The sequence below is a fragment of the Artemia franciscana genome, chromosome 14 (assembly GCF_032884065.1).
Source record: "Artemia franciscana chromosome 14, ASM3288406v1, whole genome shotgun sequence".
Lineage (NCBI taxonomy): Eukaryota > Metazoa > Arthropoda > Branchiopoda > Anostraca > Artemiidae > Artemia > Artemia franciscana.
Window position 1 is genome coordinate 3,571,156 of NC_088876.1, and position 13,149 is coordinate 3,584,304.

Sequence of the window (13,149 nt, forward strand, 5' to 3'; positions counted from 1 at the left end):
TAATTCATTTTCCCCTTTTTTGCCACAGAAAAGGATTAAAATAACAATTCTTATTTTATAATATGCGGAATATTTTAGTTAACAAATTATGACTGTAAATCCACTATATGTACCCACTAGTGTGCAAATATAAAGCCCAATACTATATATTTCTCATGCATTTTCAGGTTCTTGATTTGTTCAAAGTCAATTCAGTTTACAGGTACACGGGTTTAAACAAGAGGAACACTAAAGGCTTAATGTGAACATGGCAAATTTTAAAATATTTATAAATCCTGTATTTAATAAGATTATGATGAATCATTGCCCGTGGATTAAGCAACTTAAATTATATAACTGAATGGAATTATAATCTAATAGTAAGTTTTGAACAGATATTTTAACCTCTTCTATCGCCATACATAAGAGAAAAATCATCATTTTTCAGTGTTCATAAAGTGCTTAAAAGTGAATTTAAAATTAAAACAATTATTAAATGAAAACAATCATTATATTCATAAAGACCATAAATAGGCATCAATTCATATGTTCACCTAATTCATTGCTTATTAATGGTCATAATTTACTCATTTATCTGTAATTTTTTTAATGGCAATAAATTTTTTCTGAAAATTGTCATATCGTTCACTGGTGTGAAAAAAAAATCTAGATAAGTGACAACTTTGGCAAAATTCGTTCAAGGCCAAAATTTTGGAATTTCATATGAATGACACTACAAATGTTTGGAATAGTTCTAGTGAATTTTGCTGAAGATGAGCGACAATTTAATTTAATTGCCGATAATATAGAACAATTTATGAGTGAAAATATGCAAAAAGGTTTGCCAAGCAAAATAAAATTTGTTATGCAAAGATAAAAAAAAAGCTGTCGCCCTTTTCACCAAGCAAAGCTTGGATTTAAAGTAGTGTCTTAAAAAGTAAGAAAGATTGGGAATTCAATTTTTATCAAAAAGACCTTCATATGCAGTTAAGCAGTCTAAGTAGCAGTGGGCGCCAAATTTAAAAAGAGAAACGCGGTCGGCTCTCCACAATGCTAATAAATGAATGGTCAAATTCAGTTTAGCTTTGTATTCCTTAATATTAATGGTACGAAAGACAAGGATCTACTAATTATTGAGCTGCTTGACAATGATATATATTTTGGGTCAGCATTATGAATAATATATGCCATCCCACAGATATTTCTTTATGTTTGTGATCCTATCACCATCATGTAGGCTGATTTCTGTAATATTTTTGTCATGTCAGCATAATTGCAGCTAATTGAGTTAATTTATTTATGTTGTATTATAGAATCGCATGTTTATGGTTGTTTTTATGTGTTTACTCGCCAATTTTATCATTGTATTTTGTGGGTTATAAACTTTTTTTATTATTATATATATATACATTATATATTGTAGACCTAAATAGTTTAAGAACGTGCAGCCTTCCTTTGAATTTTTAGTAGTTGAGAATTCAAATTTGGGAATTCATTTTTTTATTTAAAAAACCTTCATATGCAGTTATGCAGTCTAAGTAGTAGTGGGCGCCAAATTTAAAAAAGAGAAACATGGGTAAAAAATTAACACTAAGTCACATAGAACCAAATAGCTTAAGAATGTGCAACTTTCTTTTGAATTTGTAGTTGTTGAGAATCCAACAGAACTTTAGACCAAAACAGCCTGTTACCTCGTATATAAGATCCTGTTACCTTGTATAAAGTCATGCTTAGCAAGATCCTGATCAATTAATGGAAGGATGTATTCTTTTTTTTTCAAAGGATAAGCATATTTTTATATTGTTTATTTTTTCAAAATTAATGCACCTATTCTAATGTGCACCCTTCTATATATTAGAAGAGTAAGGGACAAATTATTGACGTGTTGTTTCAGGTAGAAATTCTAGCATAATAGAAGAAAAAATGAACTCACAAACAATAGCTTGGACATTAGAGCATGGGTGACCACACTTTGGACATGTTAGAGAGTCCTTGCCCCCACCACGACTGTTTCCAGATCTGAGTTGTGCTCCCGAATCAGCCCCTCGCTGCAGATGTTTAGAGCTGATACTTATGGGCCTGGCTACTTCTCGAGTTGGATCACAAATGTGGAGTATACCTATGAATCAAAAATAAAACATAAACATACGAAAACTAAATAGCAACACAATGTATATAAATATATTAATTTCTAATAAATATAGTGAATATAATAATGAAAAATAAATACAATAATAAAAAAACTAAAAACAAAAAAAAATTCCGTATTACTGACCTAACTCATAGTCGGATGAAATGCAATATCATAAAAATCATTTTGCAAGCCTCAGCATCAGCTGATCATCACAAAGATAAAGGGTTGATCAGCAAATTCTCCCAGAAGACTAGCTATTATCGAAAGCTGTCAAGAATTTTTTTATTTGAATAAAAATATAGTGAAATTTTACTTCCTTTTGTCAGCAAGTTTGTCAATCAAAGTGGGTTACATCACAGGGACCTCCCAAATTAGCCAAATTCCTCAAATAATATGTATTTTGAACTGATTTTTACCCTTTCCTGAGCAGGTATGCTAGACTATTTTTAGGAAATGCCCTTTCCTAAACTTTAAATTGAAATTTCTGCTCTATTTAATAAAAAACAAATCACACTTACTGATGATTTAAGTTAGATTTAAAACTAAATATCTATAACTGCAGCACAAAACAGGAGAAGTTAAAATATTTTTTCTATGGTTTCCAGGAAAGGAGGTGTCAGATTTTTTTTTTTTTTTTTTTTTTTTTTTTTTTTTTTGTTTATTCTCATCTCTTATCCAGGCTTTACAAGTTTTGGAAGATCACCCAGTCAATTTTAACAGTCTGGTCATATAAACTGAAAAAGTTTATAATAGACAAGATAAGGCAATTCTTTAGGGTATGGAATCCACTTGAAAGAATCAAGACGTTATTGTCCACCTAATGATTTTTGAAAAGTTGATGTGGCCACAGACGATATTTTCACTACTATGTAACTGAAATGTAAGACAGTCCAGTTCATCAAAAAAATTTCTGGTAAAACATGAATATGAAAATAATATGTATTTCCAAAAGAATATCACGAGCTTTCTGAGAACCAAAATTGCTTCATACATAAAATAAAAGCAAAAAACCTTAAATTCTAGGGACATAAAAATTAAATACAAATCAAATAAACAAGATTTTACATCAAATAGGCTAGTTTCAAATGGCCATGGTCAAATATTCATCAGATTGTCTTCATAAAATTAAACAGAAATAAATAAAATTGAACTTACAAGAATATTGTCTCAAAAGTTATTCTTACTCTATGTTTAATAGAATTCCTTTGAGAGACGGGGGAAGACAAAAAAAAAAAATTAGAGAATGTACTCTTATCACTCCTAAGTAGAGAGCCAAGCCTAAAATATGTCCTCCAGTCACTTTGTATAGAAGGAGTGGTTGTATAAAATTTTTGAGGGGGCTCCTTTGATTGGATACTGAATAGTTCCAGTCCCCTTTTCAAGATTCAAAAGCAATTGTAGGGGAACCACCCACCGCCTTTGCCCTTTTTATACAAAACCCCTGTATCCCCCAATACATTTAGTCAACAGATAAAAGATCCAATTAATGTGCTTCCATGGATGGTATCACCCATACAGCCCCTAGAACAAGGACTATAAAAGACGAAAATTGCTACTTGTTGACACGTGCGTTTTATAATTAAAAAACAGGGCTTGTTATGTTGAGTATGAAGCAAGGTTAAAAATTTCAGAGATTACTCTCCAGAAAAAAAAGAAGATTAACTACTTTCTTGTGGGGCGGAAGGGGGTTAGGGCTCCTAGAAGTGGACCAAAAGCCGTATGTCCTTCATTAGTTTTAACTTACAGCTGTAAATCCTTTGGTCAGGAGGAGCTTAATCCATCTCCCCTCAAAATACAATAAGTCAATTTTTTTTCTGATTGACTTGATGCTTATATTCTTAAATAGATGCTAAGAGAATCCCAAAAATGGTTCCCCCGATTTGATATGGATGTTCACATTCTCAGGGCAAGCAAAATTTTCAGATTTGTCTATTTAGTGGTGAGTATGGTCAGGTTCCAATAGACTAATAGACTATATTTTGCTCGCAGATAGCCACATATAATCACTGAGCCCAGCCTTACATATTTCTAGAAGAGAGGTACCACAATTTCTATGACAGTTTTCTGGGTCTCATGACCTTCTAGATGAAGAATTATGAATTTTTTTGCTGGCCCTCTAAGTACCTCAGCCAAGCCCTGATGCTCCCCCTGGTCATATCATTGTCAAACAATTCCTGCAGACCACTGAGGTCCAACCCAACGTTTTCCTCAATCCGATGTGATTCCCAAAGTTTTTCTCAAGATCTTGCACATACCATTGATAACCTGATAACCTGGCAACACACTTGTCTTTCAATTAGCCTTTCTTCTTGGGCATTAATTATAAATCCAACAGGAGTTTACAGAGCAAAACATTTTGTGGATCAGAGGCAAAAATTATTAATCCCTTCACCTCCCCACAATACAGATTTGAAATTACATTGCTCCATCGTTTCCCAAAGAGTATATGAAAGTTTAAACTTCATCCCTTGTCATTCCGAAAATATGGCAGGTGTGCTATTTCAATGATCTAGATGCATATAGTGTCTTTTGATTTCCTTTAGGTCCCAATGACATTTTCTGGTTACATCCTTGTAAACCGTGAGAATTTTGGCCAAACAAATGCTCTTTCTGAGGCTTTCTACTAAAACCTATCTGTGAACAATAGCTAATTTACATAGGCAAGGCTCATAGCCCATAGGTCTTTGGATGTTATAGTGACCCCCCAAGCCATACTTATTAAATCTTTCAACTTTTAGACCTGACAAAAATGACTTTCTTAAAATTTGGATCTAATGTGACTAGACTCTTGGGGAGGCTTGGTTGACAGGTCAAATCACTTTCAGCCATTGAAAGGGCCTTAATAGGTTTTTACAACCACTCTTCCATAAAAATTGGACAGGTAAAAAAAATATTTGTCCCTTTGTCAGACCTTGATGTTTTTAGGAAACCATTTTTTTTCTATTTTGCCTTCTGTATTGGGATTCTCATAGCCAAAGGACTTGAGGTCATAAATTTCAAGCCAATCAACAAATAATTTGTTTGCCCTTTTTCTCAAAACCCATTTTTCAGGGGATGAAAAATGAGATTAGTCAAATGAAGTTTCAAAACAACTGATAGAAATATTCTTCTGCAACAAAAAAGAATTAAAACTCTACTAGCCCCCTTATTCAGGCTTAGTGTAAGTGAAGGGAGATGATATTATTTTTTTTTTAATTGATAGAAATTAATTATCTGATTGTTCTGAGAGACTAGATCTCTTGTTGAAGATATTAGAATGCAACCTGACTCCCCTCTCCCCTCCATTTTAAGTGCCCCCTTACCTCTGCAATGATAAAAAAATTTAATTGTCATTTTTTTCAGACTAGTCAGAAGGTCAAATAGCTACACCTCCATGAATGTCTTACCCTCCACAGATCTGGGCAAAGGTTGTAAAATTATGCAATTTGTCCATTGTTTGCATGTAGGAATTATCATCAGATAGTATAAATGTTTCATTCTGGGCATATCCAAAAGGGTCAAGGGTATTAGGATGAAACTTGGGAGAATTCGGAGGGGTAGGTCATACTAAATCAATGGGGGAAAAATCACAGAGCAGTAGCTATTTATAAATTGTGATAACCCATATTGTGACTAATTTTTAGAGATAGAGAACCATTCATTTAATTTAGTAGGAGTTACTGTTCCTAATGTCAGAATGATCCAACTATTGTGACATGTTTTCAGATAACTGAACACATGTGTTTTCAGATAACTGAAAACATATTTTTCTTATATTCCATTACAATGGGAATTACTAAAATACTTTAAAAAAACTACCAAATGTGAATCTGAAACACAATGGAGCATCAGAATACAAGCATTTAGTGTTATTACCAATGGGCTGGAGGATATAGTAAAACTATTAGAAAAATTAGCAGAGGACACTACCACTATAAGTGACACCAGAAGTGAAGCTACAATTTTGTTGCAAAATATAGCCTACCAACTTTTAGTTCCATGACTTTAATTTATTTCAAGTATAAAATCCTAAGGGGTATTGACTGTGTACAGCTCAAATTACAAGATCCTAGAATTAGATTCTAGATCCTAGAATACTTAGAGAAGCATTCCATGATTAGCCTACGCCAGTGGTCAGCAGACGACAGCTCCAGAGCCATGTGTTGCCCTTTGGTCCCTAAAGTGCAGCTCCAGAGCCATGTGTGGTATTTTGGTCCCTTAAGTGCAGCTCCAGAGCCCTGAGTGGCTCTTTGGTCTCTTAAGTGTAGCTCCAGCATACTTAGAGAAGCAATCCATGATTGGCCTACGCCAGTGGTCATCAGACAACAGCTCCAGAGCCATGTGTTGCCCTTTGGTCTCTTAAGTGTAGCTCCAGAGCCATGTGTTGCCCTTTGGTCCCTTAAGTACAGCTCCAGAGCCATGTGTAGCCCCGTGGTCCCTTAATCGCAGTTCCAGCACCATGTGTGGCTCTTTGGTCCCTTAAGTGCAGCTCCAGAGCCATGTGTGGCCCTTTGGTCCCGTAAGTGAAGCTCAAGTGCCATGTATGGCCCTTTGGAACCTTAAGTCCAACCCGGAGCCGTGTATGGCCCTTTAGGTGCAGCTCCAGAGCCATGTGTGCCTCTTTGATCAAGCAAATTGGTAAGAAAAACCCATATCTTACTTTGATACATAAAATTCTTCTATAAATTCAGAACATGTATAATTTTTTGTTTAAGTTAATATTTTGAGAACAAAGCAGATATTCTGAAAATAATTAAAGAGTTACTGTTGTCCTTCCAAAAACCATTAATGATAGAACAATTATAATTTGTTTTAATATAAATACACATCATATGGAGGATCTGAAATTGCTTTATCAATAACAGCTGACAAGTCTTGTGACATAAATAATACAACACAAGTTTCACTATTGGTAAGATTCATGTCTCATTCAGGGTCTAAAGAAGAACTTCTTAGGATTATTACCCAATAAAGGTCAGAGAAAGGAGAAAATATTGTAAGCACCGTAGTTGAGTATATACATAAGCATCATATTCCCTCAATAAAATTGTGTGGATTTCAACAAATGGGGCGAAAACTATGCCTGGCATAAAAAAGGGTTTGTTGCTATTTTGAAAGAAAAATTAATCACAACGTACTTGTTTACCATTGTATCACTGATCAAGAAGTACTTTGTGCACAAACAATTCCAGAAGAAATTTACAAATTGATGGAATTAATGATCACTATGACCAACTGCATTTTAGCTAAAGCTATTAATCACTGCATATTCAAAGGTTTTTATTTGAAATGGAGAGTACATATGCTAAACTTCTGTTTCACAGTAAGGTATGTACATTATCAAAAGGGAAGTTTTTAAAACATTTTGTGTCCTCTTTTCCAGAAATTAACGTATTTCTCCTTGAGAAAGGTGTTCACTAGCTAGAACTAACAGACAATCAGTGGAACCAAAACTTCTATGTCATTAGAGATGTTACATCTCATATAAATCAGCTTAAGTATAGACTACAAGGGAAAAAAAACTCTTTTTTTTTATGTTAGAAGAAGCAACAACATTAAAATAATATCAATTTTTTTCTCAGGACTTTGAAAGAGAAACATTTGGTAGCTTTGGAGAAGAATAGTTGTTGGATTTAAAATAGGATGCTTAAGCTTGCATTTGCAGTTCATTCCCTTTTTGGTTCTGCATGCATATGCTGACAATTCTTTTTCAAGCATGAATATCATCAAGAATAAACTGAGAAGTCATCATACTTATGAGAGCTTCATGCCAAACATTAAAGACATGAGCACACAAACTTGACTGACTCAATTTTTACAAAAAGATGCAAGCAAATTGGGTAAATATTTCTTTATTCATATTATTCATATCATTCATATATTGTTTTATCATTTATTCATTATATTATTGACCTAAAACGAATTGAACATACCACTAGATGCCATTTTTTATGCTCTCTCTGAATATAATATTTTTTTTCAACTTACTAATTCAACAAAATTTGAAACTTACATAAGGTTTATATTAATAGACTAATCAGATAGATAAAAAAAGAGCTTACCACTAGCATCAGAATTTCATCATGAATCAAAATATGACATTTATTTCCATTACAAATTATTTTCAAAATTGCTTCTGAGCTTCTTTAATTTTCTTGTTTTTTTTACAGAAATATCATGGTGGCAATTAAAAATACACTATTTTGAAAAATACTATTTTGTTGAAAGCTCTGATTTGAATTGGAGAATAGTAAATCTTGTTGAGTGGTGATTTGATACCAAAAATACTAAACAGTTTGAATTATTCATTTTTCAGGGGAAAAACTTAGCACCAGCATCAGAATTTTATCCTGAATCCAAATATGACATTTATTTCCATTGCAAATTATTTTCAAAATTAATTCTAAGCCTCTATAAAAAAAAAAACTTCTTTCAGAAAAAAGCAAAACAAACACTATTTTGCACATGAATGGAACAGTCCTGTGAATCAACAAAATTGATTGAGCAATTGATTTGGTAATGAGTATCCTATATCCATGGCTGGACAATGTATTATAAGCTCCCTATTTATCACTGTAAATAACACTTCCAAGCTGAATATATATTTTAATAATAGGAATTAAAGTATCTTTGTTTCTTTGAAGACATTCCTGTCCATCAGTCAGGGGTATAATGATCTTTCTTTTGCTCTCTCTCTCTACTCCACCAAAAACCCAAACTCACCATAAAATCCTTCCCCTCTTGTACTTTCTTCTCACCATCAAAGTTTCATCAATGTCAACTTCAGCACCTTGCCCTCCTATTGGTTCTTGGTTTCCTTGCCAAGCCATCAGAACTTCAGAGCAAAAAGACATGTTATTTTCTTATTTATTTCGAGTTCCTAAATAACCGTTTGATGGCCCCAATGATCTGATAGAAAGTGATTTATAAATATCAGAATTTGATGAGACTTAATCCTGGCCTGATGTAAGAAACTCCCTTTTTATTGGATATCCAATAGTTGTGGAATCCTCTCTTTTTGGTCTTTGGGATGACATAGCTCTTGCTGCATTTCTACACATTTTCAGGTGCATAGTGCATTGCAGCTTTGGCACATCACTGTTGATGGTAGAGTCCTAATGAAGCCCCATAATAGAGTCCCATGAGTCCTAATGAAGTTGTTGCTCACTTCATCATTATTTATAAATCCATTCATTGAACATGACTGGCATTATGACATGACTGGCATGTAGACATTTTCTAATAACTTACAATATATAAATCAGAAAAGTGGAAAACAATATTTTTCTCTTCCAGTAATTTGAATTTTGTTTCTAGCTTTCAGCCTAAATATAACCAAAGACCAAATTCTACGCTGTATCTTAGTTCTGAAATAAGAATAAATTAAACAGGCAAGACCTATTTTTGCAAATTCACCCAAAAACTAGGTTAAGGTATGAAACTAAGTCACTAATTTAGTCATTTCCTATATATTTAAATATGCCAAGTTGATTAAATCTTATTTAAATTCATTTTAGCATATATAATGAACAAAATAACAATCACTCAGGCTATTGATAACTGTCTTCAAATGTTTAATGCAGATAAAACTGACACTAGAAAGTACAGCAATCAATTATGAAGAGGCGAATTGGCTCAAAACTCAGCAATTTTGTTACAGAGCTCTGGGAAAATTCTAGTGTTTTGCCAAATTTTCTCACTTTTGTCCTGAATTTTCATGAGTTTTTTTTTAATATTTTGTTTTCTTAAATATATAATAATGAATATATAATGTATAATGAATGAATATAATATATAACATACTCAATGACCAAAAAAATAATCACTCAGGCTATTGTTGATGGTTTTTCAAATGTAATGAATAGCAATATATCATCTGAAAATGAAAGTGAATAAGCCATTATTAAAAATATTTAGTGCAGGTAAAACTGACACTAGAAAGTGCAGCAACCAATTACGAAGAGGCGAATTGGCTCAAAACTCAGCAATTTTGCTACAGAGCTCTGGGAAAATTCTAGTGTTTTGCCAAATTTTCTCACTTTTGTCCTGAATTTTCATGAGGTTTTTTAATTTGTTTAAAAAATTTTCTGATTGAGCTAATTTTTCCCAAAATCTTAAACAAAATTTGGAGAAAAGTATCATAAAAAAAATGGGATTAGTGGGGCAAATTGAAGCAAAACCAGGCACATTGTTTTGGGAGAAATGAATGTCATATTTGGATTCAGGATGAAATTCTGATGCTAGTGGTAAGTTGGAATACTGCCATAAAGTGTTTGTTTTTCTATTTTGCTTAAAGAAGTTTTGTTGTTTTTAAAGAAGCTTATAAGTAATTTTGATAATAATTTGCAATGGAAACGAATTTTAGATTTGGATCCCCCCCCCAAAAAAAAGAATAATTCAAACTGTTTACTATTTTTCAATTCAAATCAGAACTTCCAACAAAGTTTAGTATTTTTAAAATAAAATCACCACCATGATGTTTCTTTAAAAAAAAAAAAACAAGTAAATTAAAGAAGCTTAGAAGTAATTTGGAAAATAATTTGCAATGGAAATGAATGTCATATTTGGATTCAGGATGAAATTCTGATGCTAGTGGTAAGTTTTTTTATCTATCTGATTAGTCTGATAATATAAACCTTGTCTAAACTTACCTCTACAGTCAGAATTGCAAAATCCAAATCAAACATTTGTTTGCATCAGAAATGAACTTTACCCCCACCTTTCTAATGCGCAAATGTATACCTTGAACTGATAGGGTACTAACCCAATTACAAACCCTCAGCAAACAAAGTGGCACCCCCCCCCCCCAAACAAATTAAGAAAACTACTTTTAACTCACTGATTATCCTTAGGAATGGCAGTTTTTGATCTTTTTCTTCATCAGGCTTAACATATGACAGTATTTCTAGCTCAGTTTAGATGCAGATTCAATTTAATGATTCAGATTTAGATTCAGTTTAATGCATCTATTGACACAAAGCAGAGTCTACCTTTTGTCAGTCTAGGAAAATTGCAAGGATTTTGAATTTTTTAAAGGCATTTAATTATTATTAATAATTAGAAATTTTTTTATCAATTTTAAGGAATGGTATAGTTTTTAAATGGTCAGTTTTTTTTTATGATGAAAAATGATTATTCCAATAATCTGACAGGGTACAGTGTTGCCTTCCTGCTTGCAGCTAATCATTTCCCAACATGGTCATTTTTTTTTTATCAAAACAGAAAACTGACCAGAAACTAGATGAATGACCCTCCTGTAAAATTGTTTTGGAGCCTTTTTTCTTGAATTGTTGCCATACAGCTTGTAAAATAAATAAAATAATATATTATTTAATCTAGTTTTATTCAGGATATTGATAATCTTAAGCATCTGCCTTAAATTTTACCATTTTTTCCTTTCCAATCATTTTCCTAGGGTTTCAGTAATCTGAAACCAGTAATCTGAAATGTTTAAAAAATTATATTTGCAGTTTCTTTGCCATTTTTCCAGATTTAATCAAGTAATTTTAAGATGAATACTTTATTTGAAAAAAACAACAACAAAAAACAATTAAACCTTCTAAAGATTTTGTCATAACACACTGTAGGGCACATTGTAGATCAATAGTAACCAAAATGCTAAAAAATAAAATTTCAATACCAATAGATGTATCAAAAATTGGTTTATTATGTTGGTTCCAAATATATAAGTTTCCTTAAGATTAATGCTACCCATTTAAGGCTAAGAGCCTGAGAGTATTTGCTTGGTTTTCAAAAAGGGGAGAATTCCCCCTAAAAGTCAATGAATCTTAACAAAAATCACATTAACAGATTAAGCATTGTAATTTAATTAAGCTATTTTCAAGCATAGGATATAATACTTCAGCTAAACTGTCTGTTTATCTTTAGGTAGAAATAAGCCTGAAGTCAGTTCTGCTGATGGCAGGAATAGTTAGTGTTGTATTTATTGCCATGAATGGTTATGGGTGTTTTGGGTCACTTGTGACAGGTATGAGGGGCATGTGAATAGGCAAGGTATCCCTGAAGATAAAATTTTCTACTGGAGGTTTTCTACAGAGGGGACTTACAATTGGGAGAGAAGTTTCCGGGGGTAAAATTTTTAGGAGAAATTTTACTCTTGGTGAATCACAAATTTTTCATTTATAATTCACAAACAATTTTTCATTTATTATGCTTTCTCCTATCTGACTCAATTATATCAGGAGAGATATTAAGGGTAGCTGACCAGGGTAAATTTACACTGGGATTGAATTGTCTAGAGGATATGTCTGTGGGGAGGGAGGATTTTTCTGTTGAGGTGGAGCCAGATACCCAGCCATTATTAAGAAAACAATAAAAAAAGCATATCATATTTGAAACAGATATTATGCTAATTATTGGTATAAAGTTGGTAAAAATAAATAGCCATAAATCTGGAAGTATTAGCACCTTATACCCCCCCATCACAAATTTTGCTATAGGGCATAGCTAATGGAATCCAAGAAAAGTGCAAGAGATAAATGAATCTCTAATCCACATCTGAAACAGTGAATAGGCTAGATTTCTAGTCTGGAACTTTGAATTTTTTTAGGTTTGCAGTTGTACTTAAATTTAGCATCTTTCCAAGCATAGGATGTAAGACTTTAGCTAAATTGTTTATATTTGTTTAGGTAGAAATAAGGCTGACAAAATCTGGGATAATTCTTTGACGGATGTAAAGAGGGGGTTTGAATAGATTGGAAGGTAGGTGGAACATGCATTACTCTGTAAGCAGCTTGTGCTTCTGTGGCTTCAAGCAGCTTGTGCTGCAGTAAGTTGCTTTAAATAGTAATAGTAGCTTCTTTGTGATACTAAATGGGTCACATTTAATGGGGGTTAAGACCTATCAACTAATTATGCTGTGTCATTGATAGCTAGTTGACTTCTCGAAGTCAAATGGAACAAAGTTTTACTAGGCTACTGGATATGTTTGGAAGAGTGGAATTTCTGTTTTCTTATTTAATAATGTTTTTTTTATATATATTGTACTTTTGGATATTATAACTTTATTTGTTTTCAATATAAGCATCTGGAGGTTA

The 13,149-nt window shown here is 32.7% G+C and overlaps 1 protein-coding gene and 1 long non-coding RNA gene across 2 annotated transcripts in view; one reads left to right on the forward strand and one right to left on the reverse strand.

The window, feature by feature from the left end:
- LOC136035192 (uncharacterized) overlaps positions 1–13,149 on the forward strand; it is a 181,436-nt gene that overhangs the window by 107,050 nt on the left and 61,237 nt on the right. The window lies entirely within an intron of this gene.
- Positions 1–13,149, reverse strand: part of LOC136035191 (ATP-dependent Clp protease ATP-binding subunit clpX-like, mitochondrial) — a 50,344-nt gene that overhangs the window by 35,341 nt on the left and 1,854 nt on the right. The window contains exon 2 of the mRNA XM_065716776.1: positions 1,913–2,098. Coding sequence (XP_065572848.1) covers positions 1,913–2,098 — 186 coding nt within the window. The remainder of the gene's footprint in view (positions 1–1,912; positions 2,099–13,149) is intronic.